The 18,712-nt window shown below is 44.3% G+C and overlaps 1 protein-coding gene across 2 annotated transcripts in view; it reads right to left on the bottom strand.

Annotated features, from left to right (window-relative positions):
* Positions 1-7,948: 7,948 nt before the first annotated feature.
* RNF38 (ring finger protein 38) overlaps positions 7,949-18,712 on the bottom strand; it is a 207,145-nt gene continuing 196,381 nt past the window's right edge. For both annotated transcript variants that reach the window (XM_054031977.1, XM_054031978.1), the window contains one exon: positions 7,949-8,838. In XM_054031977.1, coding sequence (XP_053887952.1) covers positions 8,776-8,838 — 63 coding nt within the window. In that variant the 3' untranslated portion in view covers positions 7,949-8,775. The remainder of the gene's footprint in view (positions 8,839-18,712) is intronic.

Genomic DNA, 18,712 nt, shown 5'->3' on the forward strand with positions numbered 1-18,712 from the left:
GCATGGGCCGCTTACAACTATCGCATGGTTTAAAGCTTGGGGACCAGGGCATACCCCGTCCCTAGGCTGAGTCCCGTCCAGGACCAACTAACTAGAACTAACACTAAGGGTAAATACTAACTATATACACAACTATTTTACATGAAACGTTCATGAGACACTGAACTAAGCAAAAGCTAGCCAAAGCAACAGAAGTTCCAGCATTGTCACTGATGGCAAAAAGGAACCGAGGGTGGGGGGAGCTAGTGACGCCCCTTATACCGCGCAATGCAGGCGCCACTCCAGAGGGCGCCAGAGCTGCTCCTCTATGGATACTGCCAATGGAAAAACTTCCGGCACCAGTGCATGTGGCGAGCACACACACCTAATATGGAATGGACATGAATAACCACTCGAAGAACTTGTTTTCTAGTGACAGACAATCTAGCTTAACCAAGAGAAGGTTAAGGGGTGACTGGATTATAGTCTGTAAGTATCTACACGGTGGACAAATATTTGATCATGGGCTCTTCAGACAAAGGCATAACACAATCCAATGGCAGGAAGTTGAAGCTAGACAAATTCAGACTGGAGATAAGGCGTACATTTTTAATAGGGTAATTAACCGCTGGAACAACTTACCAAGGGCCATGGCAGATTCTCCATCACTAGCAATTTTTAAATCAAGACTGGAAGTTTTTCTAAAAGGATCTGCTCTAGGAATTATGTCAGGGCAGTTCTCTGGCCTGTGTTACACAAGAGATTGGACTAGATGAACATGGTGGTCCCTTCTGGCCTTGGAATCTATGAATCCACAAGGCCACAGTCTGGCATGGCTGCAGAGTGGGTGCCTAGGCAGCTCACATTCTCACATGCTGTCTAGAACCCATTCTCTAAGTTGTTAGCATCTGCTGGAGGAACCTTCACCCCCAAGTGAAGGCACATACGTGATAGCAGCTGGGAACTTTAGATTTGACTGCCCAGAGGCTTTGGAAACTAGAAGGATTGGGAGGAGGAAAGGCCAATTTGCAATCAAATGATGAAGGCAGCGTACATTCGCTGTGTTCTGGCCAGGTTGTATTTGCACTTGGTATACTTGCAACTATACATACAATATGATGGGGGCTAATTTAGCTACAACGAATCAGGAAAAAGATCTTAGAGTCATCGTGGATAGTTCACTGAAGACGTCCACGCAGTGTGCAGTGGCGGTCAAAAAAAAGCAAAGACGATGTTAGGAATCATTAAAAAGGGGATAGAAAATAAGATGAAGTGTATCTTATTGCCCCTCTATAAATCCATGGTACACCCACATCTTGAATACTGCGTACAGAAGTGGTCTCCTCATCTTAAAAAAGATCTACTGGCATTAGAAAAGGTTCAGAGAAGGGCAACTAAAATGATTAGGGGTTTGGAATGGGTCCCATATGAGGAGAGATTAAAGAGGCTAGGACTTTTCAGCTTGGAAAAGAGGAGACTAAGGGGGGATAGGATAGAGGTCTATAAAATCATGAGTGATGTAGAGAAAGTAAATAAGGAAAAGTTATTTACTTGTTCCCATAATACAAGAACTAGGGGCCACCAAATGAAATTAATGGGCAGCAGGTTTAAAACAAATAAAAGGAAGTTCTTCACACAGAGCACAGTCAACTTGTGGAACTCCTTGCCTGAGGAGGTTGTGAAGGCTAGGCCTATAACAGCGTTTAAAAGAGAACTGGACAAATTCATGGAGGTTAAGTCCATTAATGGCTATTAGCCAGGATGGGTAAGGAAGGGTCTCCCTAGCCTCTGTTTGTCAGAGGGTGGAGATGGGTGGCAGGAGAGAGATCACTTGATCATTGCCTATTGGGTTCACTCCCTCTGGGGCACCTGGCATTGGCCACTGTCGGTAGACAGGATACTGGGCTAGATGGATCTTTGGTCTGACCCAGTACGGCCATTCTTATGTTATGTATTGCTTTCCCCCACATGCCTCACTTTTCCATCATCTTTGCCTGTTTCTCTAAATTCCCTAGGTCCTTCTGCTATTTCTTTCTATTCCATGTGGTTTTTGTGGATCCTCCGGTGGTCATTGGCTTTCAGCCACAAATTCCTTCAATGAGCTACTACTTTTTCTTCAGATGATTTATGAAGATATTTAACAAGGGCCCATTCCTTCTCTATCACTCCTTTATACAGCCCCACCACCACTCTGATGTTTGACTGGTTATGAAAACTTTCAATTTGTGGCTTATCAGCCAGTCAATTTTGTATCCACTCCACATTGCATTGACCAAACAATATCATTCTAACTTTCCTCTTAGAAGCTCATCCAAGCATGCACTGAAAGCTTTACTGAAATCAAGAGACAGGGCCAAATTCATTCAAGTTCCATGGAGCCGTACAGAGGGTGAATTCTGTTTACAACATACACAACATTCCTTTCTTGTTTGTTCAACTTGTAACCATGTTCATGCTATCAGGATTCAACAGCACTATTGATTTCCTGTGCACCTAGCATACGTGGGTCTATTGAACATTAAGATATTCTCATCTAAGTAAGAGATTAGACTCTTTCCAGCTGCTTGGTACAGCTTTCGTGTTATTCTAAATCCCCTCATTCCTCTCCATACATTTACTAAGTGCTTGGCAGGGTAAAACATACCACCTGCCTGAACGTGATAAGATAAACAAGATGCTGGGGACCAGCTCATGAGAGGAAGAAGCACGGAAAAGAAAGTAGTATTATAGAAGTGGGTTTCAAGAAAGGAGAGAAAGTACATGGCAGACAGAAGATGAGAGATGTTACAAGAGTTTTATATAATCCAAGTGCCTGTAGCTGTAGATACTTCGGTCTTGTTGATATGGGAATGTTTTTTTCAGGATCGCTTTAATTTTTTTCAGCATTCACTGTGTTGCATCCACACACAAACTAATCTTCTGTTTTGTCTTGCATCTTATCCTGCTACAATTAATCTGCTTTGGAAGCAACATAATGGTTTCAGAGTGAGTTCTGTAAGGTCTGTGTGGGCGCATCCCCATTTGAATTGACTGTACCACTTCAGGTAGTCCTTGCACTGCGTCACATCTGGATTGGCCTGTCTGGTTACCATGTGCTCTCCACTGCTCTGGCTTCTTGTGGTTAGTGATCGCAGTACATTTAAAAACAGCCGCTAAGTGCTGCTTTTTCTGCAGGGAGAAGCCCATTTGTGCAGTGGGTTTTCACTAGAAGTGTATGGAAATGTTGGTTTATTTGGACAGTAAAAGGAAATGGCAATTGTAGAAGATGCAGAGAACCCAGATAATGGTGGTGAACCCCTGTGCAGATCTGAGGAATGCAGATCAATGATGGCTATGGTGGGGCTAACATACATGACTAAACGTGCTGGGATGGAGAGAGAGAGAGAGAAAACACCTCACCACTGCCTCTGCACCTGGATGAAACCAGGAGCAGAACAATAGGGTTACAGGCGGAGAGGAGTATACTAGGGACATTCACTTATAAATCTGTGTATAAACGGGAGTGGTGCCCCAACATGGATTTACTGGGGCAGGGTTGACTTTTGTTGAGCCTGGAGTGTGTATGTGGGGGCGCCTATTAATTGGGGCACAGTGTTCAGCCTTTGGGAGACTGAGTCTTGGGACCCAAGCAGCTGGGGCACCCAACCAACAGGGGTACGCGTGCACTGCATCTGGGGGCAAGCCTCCCAGCCTGGCTTGGGCTAGCGCACAAAACGTAGCAGTTTAGATGTTGCAGCTCCAGCGAGCCACAGGTGCTGAGTGAGCTTGAGAGTCCAAGCTGCAAACATCTGCACTGTTATTTTTAGTGTGCTGGCTTGAGTCTGTCTCCCTTGGCTCCCAGGAAGAGTGCAGATATCCCCCAGGAGACCAGACAGGAAGGTCACAGCTCAGGCACTGGTGTAGGCTTAGTCAGGGAGTGGGTAGGTTTTCTAAACCGTGCTCTCTCTCTCTCACCATCCTGAGTTGAGCGCCTGAACAATTTCGTTTGCTTCACCTGTAGGGGTGTAGAGGGAAGCAGCCTGTGAACTAGCTCTTCACTTTTGTCAAAGGTTTTGCCCACTGTGGAAATACCAAAAAGTGATGAGCAATATCCCTCTACTGCAATGCAAATAGGGATTTGTCATCATTTTCATCCTGTGGTGAATTTTATATATTTTTTCCCATAAAACTGAAGGTTCATTATTTTGTAACTAAGAGTGCTGCATAATTCAGTGCAGCTCTGTTGCAGAACGCCACTCAGTGTAGGCCTAGTATACACAGTACAAGGAGCTGGGCTATCCTGCACCTCCCAAAATGTGTATGTTGCTATGCATTGAGGCGAGGCTTTCCTTCCTAAGACCCTCTATATAATTAGCCTCTTAGATTGTGTAAGTGCAAATACTATGGGTGGTGATATCCCATTTTTAAAATATAATCAGTAGCTAACTGTTGCAACTCCACATGCTGCATAAAGCAGCATTCCCATTTATTGGTGAACTTTTGTTATAACAAGTGCTGCAAAACCAAAAAGAAATTTATATAGGTCCTTTATTAAAATTACTTTTAGGGCCTGACAACTGCATTTTTAAAGATATGTCTTTAGAACCTGGAGGACTAACTGCTACTTACTTAAAAACCATTTTAAAAGGTAGTTTGTATTTTAAGCTTCACCATACATGGTCCTGTCACTAAACCATAGGATCAGGATCCAGAAATTGTTTTGATCCTTCCACCAGCTTTTTCTGTGAGCCTGAACAAATCAAACCCTCTATACTTCAGCTTCACCTCTAACATGGAGACAATGTTACCTTACAGGAGTGTTGCAAAGCTTACCTCATTTGTAAAACACTAAGACATTCACCTAAAACATGCCAGAGGAGTGCCCAAGTGCCCAATATTTTTCAATCACTCCCCCCCCAGTTTCCTTATGACACCATTTACTGTTAAGCAAAACTTTCAAAAAGATGATCTCAATCAAGGCAGAAAGCGCTGTCAATTATACATATTTGCACATTCATTTAATGTAGGACAATGCTGCTGAAAATACCTTTAATATTTTAAAAAGGATATACTGCAGCTCTCTGAACTTGTCTTCCTGAGATTTCTAAAAGCAGACACGTTAACCAAATATTGATTTTTTTGTCTGAAAGAAAATAAATTCTTGTTTTACATATGAACAGCATTAGTCAGAAGCAAAAAAAACCTAATTCCAGTTGCAAAGTGGTACAGCTCTAAAGTTTTTACAATAAAATAGAAATATGGAGACTATGAAGAGTAAACAATGTACCCCAACAGGAGAACAAGAGGCAGGACAAAACTAAGTGTACATCATACATTTATTACTGAACAACTCTCTCAACTCCAAAATTGGGCACAGGGATTAAAAATAAAAATTCATTGCACTACTTAGTAAAGCATTACTAGTAACTCTCATAAAAAATGTACAAATTTTGTTAAAAATTTATCAAGCCTTCAAATGATTTGGTTACAGATATTTATAATACATTTAAAACTACATGTTAACTGATACAATAGAGTATGATTTAAAGAAAACACTCGACAAAATATGATTCCAACAAAACCCATAAGCTTTCATAATCATTAGCAAATCTGAAACACAAATAGCAAAATGAGGTAACTGAATGTACCAAAGGGGGGGAAAAACACAGCTCTTTTATTAAGGCCTAAAGATAACTCAGTCAAAAATGCATTTTCAGTAAGTTTAAAAAAACCCAACACATTGGTAGATCCCACCATTCCAAGTATTACAAAAAGTGTAATGTTAACAGCTGAGAAAATCACATTCAAGAGACTACAAAAACTGTATACAACAAAAAAAATTACTTTGCACATAAAACTTTCTGTAAAGAAACCCCACAAAATTAGACCTTGGAGAGATCTGTAGGCCTTGGTATCCATTAAAAACCAGAACAAAGTCAAATTAAGTTGACAATTCATGCAAAAAACACAGCAGTGCCAACATGGTAAAGCCAACAGTTTGTTGTTTTTAGAAGGGAGGTGGGAAATGGGGGGGGGGGGGGGGGAAGGTAACCAACATAAACCTTTTACTGGATTCTGGTGCTGCCTGGCACCACTGCAGGCTGTGGAATTAGACACAAATGTGCATAACACATGGCAGTAAAGGCTGAGCATGAATCCCCTTCCCCTCCTCTTTTGACATGGCAGCCACAACAATGAAGTCTGTTGTCGCCAGTCTGAGCTGGTTCAGAACACATGCATGTGTGCTTTTTATACACACTAACCACAGGAAGCAAGTCTGCACACATCTGCAAGAGTCCCATGCAAACGAAAGAAACATTCCAGAAGAGACCAGCCACAAGAGTGCAACAATGAAATTCAGTATTTTACCAAATGAGACCCTACTGCCTCCTAGATCTCCACTTGCGTCACGGAACTTTACTGGGAAAGAGGGCCATTACATATCAAGATGTCTCCAGTTCAGGAAAGAGGACTACTTCACCTCAATATTAGTAAAATATGCCTTGTTAATTATGCATTTCTATCTAACTTAGAAAAGTGCCTTATTTCCATGCGTCAACGAAGTGAATACTGAGTGTAGTAGTGTTTGTTATGGTTAGATCTGTACAGGTAGAAATTTTTTTGCAGCTATATAAAAGACCCTAAGTATTATAAGATGTGTGGCATACACTTCTTTTTAAACACATGATTTCATTCGTTAAAAAAATAAAGTTTACTATATGTGATTTAACTTGTTTGGTGACATGTTGTGACAGTTCCATTCCTTAGCACGTCCAGGGGAAAACGAACATTTTAAAGTTGTTGTACACTGTATATTTTGTAATAGTTTTGATAGACTTAGTGTTCGGTACTGACATATGGACAGACAAGCAAGTTTTTCGTTCTACTTGTGTAACTAAACAGAGGCAATAGCATCTGAAACATGGGCAAAATTGTGCTTTCATTTTGTTTTACTGAACCACAAGCTGGGATTGGTCTGTAGAGCCTTCAACGAAGGGCAAGCAGCATGGAGAACATGTAACACTGTCTGAAAAGATAACTGATACTAAAGCGTAGCAGCACACAGAAGCATCAGAAATGACACAGAAACTTAAAAGCTGAGACTGGCAGCAAGTTCCAGCAATATTGCTAATTGTGCCACTTGTGCTATTGCAACCAAAGTAATGACACGACATTTAGGAGAAAGCACAGTGATGCAAAACAGTGCATCTCTTCAATAACGATGGCATACGTAGTAGACCTAAATATCTGACTGAAGAACAAATTTTAAAACCTTTAACAGTCTGAAATGTTAAACAAAGCCAATTTTTCAATCCAGCTCGAACATTCGCAGGGCAGCTGAATGGAGGTTAACTCCTGTTTCACAGCATTCTTTGTTCCTGATGGTGTACTAACACACTCTTCTCTTAATGGGACTATTCTGGCTACTAACCGAAAAACCAAGGGAGTTTTTTATTCATGCAAAAGCTAGTAGGGAAGGGAAGAAGCAGCATCCTATGCCATCTGAACCAGTCAGTGAATGACCACAAAAAACTTGCTGTGGTACAAGGACAAAGATAGAAATTCTTCCACTCTGAGAAAATGCTAAGAATTATATTTTGTTCATAAAGCTGCAGGACTAAAAAGGTAGCCTCTCTTCCACTTACACAAACTCCCTTATACATGAAAAAGAACATAAATGATTTAAAGCCAAAGTTTATAAGCTAAATGATTATGTACTTAGCAAGTACAATGGCCAACAATGTGAGGAGCTGTTGCACAAGACTCTGAATGTCCTTTCAGCTTCTGTGTATGGGGAGGAATATGTTACTTCAGCATCTTCAGAACTGACCTGTGTTCTGAAATCAACTGAACATAATTCAAACTGGCTAGAGGAATTAAAAAGGAAAACGGAAAAGCATCAACATTCAAACGATCAACTGACAATGTTAATATTGCTAACTGATTTTGTGCGATACTGCAACTATTGATAAATTAGCAGTAAATCAGCAAATGTAAAATTTGGATTTTATGACATGAGCTAAAAACAAGATTAATCATGTATTGCGCAATCAATGCACTCTTTAGTGGTACATTTACAACCGCCAGTGAAGGGGAAGCAATAACAGTTGTCTGAATAAAAGTTAAAAGGTCTTTTTATACCATTAAGTACATTGGGGAGGAAATATTAAATGCCTATAATTGCTGCACCCTTAGCATTCAGTGTGCAACTGCAAACACAAGGAAAGAAACCAGTGTACAGTACTAGTACTGTTTAAATAACACACAAGATTATACATTGCAGCATAATTAATACTACTCACATACGTTCTCAGTACATGCTGGTATATAGGTTCTCAGACATACGCACACACTCGCTAGCACACCCCACACAAACTCTGGTGTGCGCATACATACTCCCACCCACACCATTCGCTCCCACTCACAGTATCTGAAGGCTCTATATAAGGTAGATTGCTATATTGTTTGGAGCTACCACTTTTTATAAAAGCACATGCTAAAAGATCACGTCCACTGTAATCTCGCAGCAACACTTGGAATGATCACACAAAAACCAGGGAATGTTAGTGCACACACAAAATTAAGCTAAAGAAAATAAAATCTTTGGAGTTCCAATCACACGGTTAGTATAACAATCCCATAATTGTGAAGACTAATTATAAGCTTTATAATTGATTAAATCACACAGTGCAAAAAAAGGTCCATTGACCCTTTTGTGTAAAGGGAAGGCTGGCAGCCACACGGGTAAGTTCAATGGATAGTTCGTCTATACATGTGACTAGGAACACCCAAACTAGAATTGTGCTCTTAGATTGGTCATTCTGAATCACGATGCACTTCTGAAGCATCAGCTCTACAAATTGGGCAGGTACGATTTGCCTATAAAACAAAAATAAAACAAGGTTTAGTGCATTGACAAGGATGCTTATTTATATAACAACGTATACCACACTATACAACAGGCATGTACTAACTAATCCAAAATGGAATCACAACAGGAAGATAAATTGGGTCTGTGCCCGTTTGGGCTTCTTTATTGTGCATGAAGGTGGCCCAAGAGGTCTGCCAAATTACAATTTTTGCCTTTTTTTAAACACCCACAAATTGGGAGAGATGAGAATTTTCTAAAAGAATTATGGAAAATGATGACATTATGCCATCACAAGACACTGAAAGCTGAGCAGCTGAAGAGAAGGGAGTTTTAGTTAGACTGTTTTTAACAATGCCTGTTGAACACAGTACGGAGAACTACACCGCTACCTCGATATAACGCGACCCGATGTAACACGAATTCGGATAGAACGCGGTAAAGCAGTACTCCGTTGGGGGGGGGGGGCGCTGCGCACTCCGGTGGATCAAAGCAAGTTCAATATAACGCGGTTTCACCCATAACGCGGTAAGATTTTTTGGCTCCCGAGGACAGCGTTATATTGAGGTAGAGGTGTATATGTAAAAAGATGTCTGTTCAAGAATGAGTGCTGCCACCCTTCAGTTAAGGGGAGAGTGCTCACAGGGTACATCTACATACCAAAACCCTGTGGAGCAATGAGTCTTAGAACCTTGGTCTACAGTGCTAAAAACAGCTGTGTCTACATTTGGGCTCAGGCTGGAGCTTGGACTCTGAAGCTGGGGAGGGGGATGAGTTTCAGAGCCCGAAACACTACACAGCTGTTTTTAGCACTGCAGAGAGTGCCTGAGTCTGTAGACTGGGAGTCTGAAAATTGCTGCCACAGGGGTTCTTTTGTGCTGGGCAGACATGCCCTAAGTGCATATTTCCTGCAACACCCACCCCCAGTAAAATCAGGGAAGATGAGACTCGCATTCCTGATACTGCTTAAGAAATTTTAACAATGAAGGGATAAACACTTTCAAGCTGTCTTTACAAAGAGGCAAGCCAATATTGCAGAAATACTCTGCAGATAACATTTACAATTAAAATCTTCCCAAAAAAGGAAATTAGACTCCCAGACTCTCCTCCAATTTGATATTTGCAATTTGAACTATTTAGATAGGTGCACTAAGGTTTGAATCAAAACAACAGCGCTGATGATTAGTGAACTATTGGACTTTCAATAATGTCTATAAAGTGGCCAAGTTTTGAGTATTTTCACAATCAGTAGAAAAATGTTCCCGTTTCTTAGTGCAACCAAAAATGAACATTATATATATTTTTTCTCTCCATCACATTTGTAAGTAACCATTATTGTCCTACAGCTTCTTGCATCGAAGTGTCATTGACATTTTAGGAGGAAATGAGAAAAACAGTGCTGCAAACGGAAGACACAAAACCCAAGCGGACTTCGTCCTGTATCATTATGGTTTCATAACCATTTGAGGGAATTCAATCACCTTACCTTTGGCTATGTGTACACTGCAGAGCCTATGTCAGTCCAGTACCCTAGTATAGATGCAGCCTATACCAACAGAGGAGTTTTTCCTGTAAGTGTGGGAACACCACCTCCCCTTTTAAGTTTGGTGTTGGCATCTGTCTCTGTACTGGGGGCTTTGGCTGGTATCGCTGTCACTGGGGAGATTTTTTTTTCACAACTTTGACTGACACAGCTATGTCAATATAGGTTTTAAGCGTAGTAGAGCAAGTATCTGTTCTGCACCCTTCTATTCTAGACATAATGCAACTAATCCATATAATTTTTAGAATAAAACTGTCTTTTCCTAATTTATACTGTTCAAGAGCTGAACAACACTGAGATATACTCCTCAAGATTATATTTCAGTGTTTGCTATCTGTAGTATTAAATATGACATCTAGTGGTAGTATCAATACATTGTAGTTTACTGAAAGCAAATTATAGAAAACTAATCCACAAAACCAGACTAAATAAACAATAACTAACATCTTAATATCAACATAAATCAAATTATTCATGTTCCTGTAATGCTATATTAACAGTTCTACAAATTTTAGCGGTAGAGCATTTTCCCATGTTTTAGGATTCTCTACCATAATGAATCAGTTAAATGCATTGCATTCTGCTGTATTTCATGGAATTTGGTCCCCTTCTCCTTATCTGAACATCACTCTCAATGGTTTAAGTAGGAACTGGAGGTGCATACTGAAGTGCAGGTCATGAATGGAAACTTCACTTAATGTGCAGTTACTTGAAGCAAATTAATTTTCTTAAACGTAAGTATACACATACCATTAGATGATGTACTGTAACCTTCCTCAAAAGTATTCTAAAGAAACTTTCTACTGAGATCTTCTAAATACCATTTAGTTAAAACTGAGTAGTTCTACCTAGGGGCTTTTTGTGAAAGCCTTATAGCAAAAACGGAGAGGTTTTGATAATGTCACCAGAAACAAGATGGATTACAACTATTTACTTATGGTTTGGGATTTTAAAAAATATAACACACAGTATTGCCAAACCCAAGTGTTCAACAATCAGGAATCAGGCCTTAAAAAACCCCTATGAGTGGCTTAAAAATCATGGGATTTGGAAAAAATAATTTGGGTTCCTTTTCATTGTCTTCTGATTTCTGAGCCATCCAGGTGCACTCAGGTTGGGCTTTTCAATCCCAAAGACAAACAGCCTCCACGCAAAGCACAGGCGACCTCATGCCTTGCTTGGTGATGTAGTAAACTGTGGTGGTGTTGTCCAACATGATGAGAACGTGACTGGAATAGATGGATCAGAGGAATGCTCTGCGAAGTTCCAGGATGTTGATGTGAATCTGACATTCCTGAGCAGTCCAGGTCCCCTGAATCAATGCGCTCACCCAGGTGGGCGCCCCATCCGACAAGCAACGCATCCATGATGATCACTGTTCATGGAGAGGGCTGAAAGAATGGCATCCCGGTGTAGACCCGGCCTGAGTCCGTCCGCCACTGGAGGGAAGAGATATTGTTGGGAACCAATAGCAGAAAGTCCATGGTGTGGCACGTGGGGGAACAGACTCCGAAGCCATGGTTATGGGCAGCCAAAGCAGAGATGGGCCAAGGCAGTCACATATGTGCAAGCCACCATGTGGCCAAGAACAGAAAGGCAAGTCCTGGCCAGAACAGAAAGGCTGGAGAGCACCATGGAAATTAACTCTTGCAGGGTCTGGAACCTGTCCTATGGCAGGGAGGCACGTGCTGAGAACGCGTTGATGTGGGCCCAATGAATTCTAGGAGATGTGTGGAATCCAAAGTTGATTTATTGACGTGTACACTCATCCCCAGGGAGGGGAGGAGTGTGAGCAGCACGGAGATCAAGGCTCAAGCTTCTCTTTTTTAATCTCACTGCCAGCAGCCAATCGTCAAGAAAAGGGAATGTGAGGACCCCTTAGCACCGAGCATGGGCCGCCACTACTGAGAAAACCTTGGTGAAAACCTGTGGAGCAGTGGTGGGTCCAAACAGTAGATGTACTGAAAGTGATGAAGGTTATCTGTGAATCTCAGGAAACAACTGGGGGCAGGATGGATAGTCACATGAAAGTGTTTCGCATATCGAGAGCCATACACCACATGCCTCCTTCTTAGAAAGGCATGCTGGCTGCTAGGGTGACCATACGAAACTTTGGCTTCCATATGAAATGGTTGAGATGGTCGAGGTCTAAGATCAGCCTCCACCCACCCTTCTTCTTGGGGACCACCGCCCTGATACATCGTAGGTTCTATTGCTCCTCTTTGCAGTAGGGAGTCCACTTCCTGGGCAAGGATACTGTTGTGAAAATGGTTCCCGAGGCGGGGCTAAGGCAGAGGACGTGGGTGAGGTAGTGTTGTGAACTCAATTGTATAGCCATGTTGAATGACATCCAGGACCCACTTGTCTGTTATCACACTCCAAGCTGGTAAAAAAAGAGTGCTAGATGCCCCCGAAGGGGATGGGTCAGGTGCACAATGTGAGACAGGGTAATTGATGGCTCTCTGGTTGCATTCTGAAATAATGCTTCTGCAGAGACTGAGTATGAGACGCTGAAGGTTGTGAAGATGAACCAGGATGACAGCTCATTGGGTCTTCTGCCATTTGCAAGGAGACTCATAAGGCTGCTGGTGGAAGAATTGGGAAGCTCTAAATCGCTGCGTCAGAGGTGAGCAGTAGAATTTGCGTTTGGGTGCTGGTGTGTAGATACCCAGCGATCGCAGAGTGGCGCTGGAGTCTTTGAGGGAGTCACTCAGTCTTCTGATTGAAGAGCTGAGATTCAATGAAAGGTAGATCCTCTATGGTGGTCTAGACTTCCCTCGGGAACCTGGACAAATGTGGCCACGACTCCCTACGCAGGACGATCCCTGTAGCCATTGTGCACGAAGAAGTATCCACCACATCCACTGCAGCCTGGAGTGTTGTTCTCGCAACCAATTTCCCCTCCTGTAGGATAGACTGGAAGCCAGCTAGATCCTGCAGGGGCAGTTTGTCTGTGAAATCCACCAGCTTGCTGTAGGTAAGGAAGTAGTGTACTTGGTGAACAGAGCCAAGTAATTGGAAATGCAAAATTGTGTGCTGACAGAGGAGAAGACTTTACAACCCAGAAGGTCCAGTCGCTTGCCTTTCTTGTCTGCCGGGGTGGAGCATGGGTGTTGCTGCTGAGCCTGTTCCATTGCTGCCTGAATAATAAGGGAATCTGACTAAGGGGCGAGAGAAGAAAAACTCAGACCTCTTCAGAGGGGCATAGTACCTCTTTTCCGCCCCTTGGGAGTGGGTTTGCAGCTAGCTGGACTGTGCCATACAGTCCGTTCTGGTTGAAAAATGGAATCACTGATCGGTAGAGCCACCCTGGCCAGTACTGAGGTGTGTACGATGTCAAGAAGCTGGTGTTGCTGGTCTTGTACTTCCTCCAGTGGGACGTGGAGGGCAATCGCCACCCTACGCAACAGTTCTTGAAATTGGCGGCAAAGAGGGAGTCGAAGACACCATGGCATCCGGGGATGACGAGGGGAATTGCTCCAGTTCCGTCAGTACCATTGGAGTCGGACTAAGTGGTGCATCCTCCAACAGTGGTTCTGAACACCTGCTCGATGATAGTCAAAGGGGCGAGATTGGAGACTCCTCACAAGCAGAGCGGGAAGACTCCAATGGCAGATACTGTGGCCACAACCGCCAGTATGGCCAACAGGCGGATCCGGTAGTTGCTATGTACAGTCCCTAGGAGTGGGATACCAACACCACCAGGGCTTGGCAAAGGGAGGGTATTGCCACTGAATCAGCAGGACCTTAGGGTAGGCATACTGATGATAGAGGAGGGGCGGACCCTGCTTTCTGTCCCGAGTTCTCTGATGCAGAGAAGTCAGAGCCCAGTTCAAACAATGGTGCTGTTGGAACCACGGGAGTCGCTGGGGAGCAGGCAGGAACCTGGCCCGAAAGAGGCAAGTCTAACGTGGGGAAGCATACTCTCCTAGGAGGGAATGGAGACCTCACCTCTGCCAAGACAAGAGTTCATAAGAGTCTTCCCTGTGTCAGTGACACGCTCTCTGCAGTCGGAACCACAGCCAGAACAGGCACTGAAAAGGAGAATTGCCTAGGAACATAAGACTCCCTTGACTTTGGCGGTGCTGACCTGGAAGGAGTTTGCAGCTCGGTGGGCAGATCAGACGTTCTGTGCGGCTTCTTATTGTGTTTGAGCCTTGGAACGTGCCAGTTCTGCATGGCTGGAACTGGTGGACAGAGCAGTATCGTTCTTGGGTCTGGAGAAAGGCTGCCATTCTTATGTGCATGCTTCCTTGCCTCATGGCTAGGCCTCAGCACGGAATTGAGCTCCGCGGTAGGAGGTGCATTCCTAGATTGCTCAGTCTATGGAGGGGGAGGTGGTGTTCCCTAGCCTGGATCCAACTGCAGCCTGATGACAACCTCCGTGAGGTGCTTCTTAGGGCAGAGAGCCCAGCTTTCCTGAGTACGGCTTGGGAAGGAGAAGAAGATACTGCACCTGTATGCAATGGGAGCTTCTCCCAAGCAGTAAAGGCAGCACTGGTGCTCATCACTGGTTGAAAGTGAGTTAGAGCAGGAGGTGCAGATCTTGAACCTCTGTGTCTTCGGCATAGTCCAGTACCCAGGCATGGGGGCTGGGGCGGCAACTGGTAAAACAGTGCCCCAAAGGCCTTAAAATCCTAAAAACGACTACTACTAACATTAAAATTACTACAAAAAATAACAAAATACTAACTATACACAGGAATAAACCATTTTCTTTTTTTAGTAGTGTCACAAGAGATGAGAGAACAGTAGAGGCTCCAACTCAAACCATGTGGTGGGGAGAGGGAACGGAAGGCGCAGTCGGTCCGCTCCGCCCTTTATCACCTTGGACGAAACCATGAGGCGGAGCAAGGGTGCATGTGCGGCCCAACGGACACTAGTAGTTTCAAAATCTCTGGCTCCAAATGCATGCGTATAACCCTCAGTGGCATACAATAGGGACCATCACTCAAAGAATACAGTGAAACTGACAACATACAAAGAAAGCTGTCAAATGCACAGAATATAAAATGGACAAAAGGAAAATATTTAATTTTTTTATCTCTTCCTAGGGGCTTCTCTACCCTAGAAAGGTTTTCTGCTTTAACTATATTGGAATAAAAGCGGCAACATCCCTCCACCCTATGTCGATGCAATTATACTGACATAGAAGTGCTTATACCACTGGTAGAGTTTATTCCAGTTTGGGAAGCGACAAACTATAATAGTATAAGACATCTTTATACCAGTAGAATTGTATAATCCCTATACCAGTAGAACGACAAGGCTGTGATTTTTTTTTTTTTTTTTTTAAACCAAACCAACACTGACTAGGAACATTTTTCTCATGTAGACCAACCTTGAGATGTTACCAGTAACAAAAATAGGTACAAAAGTTGCTATTGAAGTGATTTTTAAGTTGTTTAAGGGACACCATCATCAAATCCCCTTATCTATAGTTAGGGCCCTACCAAATTCACTGTCCACTTTGGTCAATTTTTGGTCATTGGATTTTTAAAATTGTAAATTTCATGATTTCAGCTATTTAAATCTGAAATTTCACAGTGTTGTAAATGTAGGGATCCTGACCCAAAAAGGAGTTGTGGGAGGGGCCGGGGGGGAAATCACAAGTTTATTGTTGGGGGGAGAGGGGGGGTTGCGGTACTGCTACCCTTACTTCTGCACTGCGGGTGGTGGTGGTGGTGCTGCCTTCAGAGGTGGGCAGCTGGCGAGCGGTGGCTGCTGGCAGGGCATGCCACCCTGTGCGGCTGCTGGCGGTGATTCAGCCTTCAGAGATGGGTTCCCGGCCAGCAGCCACTGCTCTCCAGTTGCTGAGCTCTGAAAGCAGCGCCACCAGTAGCGCAGAAGTAAGAGTAGCAGTACCACAACCCTCCCTCCAATAACCTTGTGACCCGCCCTGCGACTCCCTTTTGCATCAGGACCCCCAATTTGAGCAACTCTGGTCTCCCACCTGAAATCTGTATTATATAGGGTAAGAGCCCACAAAAGACCAGATTTCACAGGGAGAGACCAGATTTCATGGTCTGTGACACGTTTTTCACGGCTGTGAATTTGGTAGGGCCCTATCTATAGTAAATAAATCACCTTAGATCATTGCTACTGGAAACATTTTCAAAATCTGATTTTTCACTATACTGTTTTCTTAGGGTTTTGTCTTCACTAGACTTTTGAATTGCCAACTCACTTGAAGTACTTAACAGATTTGCAAAGGCTAGTGTGGACACCTCCCACACATTTGGCCCAGGCTACAAATGCATGGGACTGGTAAGAGTGGGATGGACTGTATGGGGAGTGCCCTTACAAACATGTTAAGTATCTCCAGTTAACTGTCAAACACTGAGACCTTGTCTACACTTGCAAGTTAGAGTGCATTGAATCAGCCCCGGGTGCCCTAACTCCTGAGGTTTCCACACTGGCAAGGCACCTAGAGCGCCTGGACTCCGCGGCTGGAGCGCCCCTGGTAATCCACCTCCACAAGAAGCATAGAGCTTGCTGCGTCCTGGCTGAAGCGCTGGGATGTCAGTGTGGATGACGTGTTGCATTACTGCGCTGTGATTGGCCTCCGGAAATGTCCCATAATCCCTTGAAGTCAAGTGGCCACTCGTGTCATTGTTTTGAACTTGGCTGCAGGCATGCGGCTATCCCCTTTCAAAGCTCCGTTTCTGACAGCCCGCATGCGTATCTGCTCTGGGACACAAAGCAAACCATTACTGTGGAATGCTCCTGCTGCAGAGACAGGCGTGTGTGCGAGAGAGAGAGAGAGAGGGGCGGAGGGTGGGGGTTGATGTCGGGGTTTTCCCCTTCCCCTCGCCGCTGTCTGAACTTACAAGACAGCATGCTGACACACACTGCCCCCAAAACACACTGTCTCTCCCCGCACATACACGCAACACACTCCCTGTCACACTCCACCTCCCCATTTGAAAAGCAGCTGACAATCTGGTAGGATGCCCTGTAACAATGGGATTGGGAAACCTGCATCATGTGATGCTGTGCCTGCCCCATTAGGCATTGCAAACCCCTTCCAAAGCACACTGCAGCCACTTACACACTGGGATAGCTACCACAATGCACTGCTCTTTGTGGCATTGCAAGAGCTGCTAATGTGGCCACGCCACCGCGCTTGCAGCTGACAATGTGAACACACAGCAGCGCTTTCCCTGCTGCTGTCTCTGAGCGCTCTACATCTGCAAGGGTAGACGTAGCCTGAGTAAAAACATCTGGTGTAGGCATAACCCTTATTCTTTACATTTTTCTCAGTTTGCTACTAAAAACATTAGACACTATCATAATGCTGCAATGTTTGGGTTCAGAATATTGCAGAACATCTATTGCATACAAATGGTTTCCACTGGAAATTTAAATTAATGTATGGAAATTTTATTACTGGTCTTAGGTTTTCTACAAGCTTTAGACTATCTGAAGTTACATTTGGCCCTAAATTTAATGTAGGGCACCCATTCCACAATCTCAGAGCATGAGTATCTTATCTAGTAGCATGCCTCTAAATCCCAGTCTTTTATTCATGCACATTTGTTTAGTATTGAACTCACTACCCAAGAGAAGGTATATTCATCAACCAGACTATTACTGACTACCACCTTAAAGATATTCTGCAGTAAGCATGATAAAGCAGCTATTTTCTTGACTCTCAGAAGCCTACCAATGTAGTACTCTCTCTGTGTATGTTAGGCTGTGTATGATCTATAACAGGGGTCTCAAACTCAGATGACCCCGAGGGCTGCATGAGGACTAGTGCATTGGCCTGAGGGCCACATCACTGAACCCCACCCTCCGCTGCCTCTGGCCCCGCCCCAACTCCACCCCTTCCAATTAGGTCCCGCCCCTGCCCCGCCCCTTCCCTGCCTCATTCCAATCCCTTCCCTGAAGTCCCCAACGCTGCCCCCAGGGGGTGCAGAAAGGGTGCAGGAAGGGTGTGGGATGTGGTGGGGGCTCAGGGCAGGGAGCTGGGGGTGTGGGATGTGGCAGGGGGCTCAGGGCAGGGAGCTGGGGGTGTAGGAGGGGTTCAGGGTGTGAGCTCCAGCCTGGTGCCACTTACCTAGAGCGGCTCCGGGGTGGCAGCGGCGCTCACTGGGGCCAGGGCAGGCTCCCTGCCTGCTTTGACCCCGGCTCCATGCTGCTCCGTTCTAGGAGGCAGCTGGAATCATGTCCCTGCAGCCCCTGGGGGAGGGGGAGGGGCTCAGGCTTCCCTGCTTGTGCAGCTCTTGCCGCTCTTCTAGGTACCTCCCACGAAGCTCCCATTGGCCATGGTTCCCTGTTTCCAGCCAATGGGAGCTATGGAAGGCGGTACCTGGCTGGAGGCAATGCCGGAGCCCTCT

This window comes from Malaclemys terrapin, chromosome 6, assembly GCF_027887155.1.
Source record: "Malaclemys terrapin pileata isolate rMalTer1 chromosome 6, rMalTer1.hap1, whole genome shotgun sequence".
Classification (NCBI taxonomy): Eukaryota; Metazoa; Chordata; order Testudines; family Emydidae; genus Malaclemys; species Malaclemys terrapin.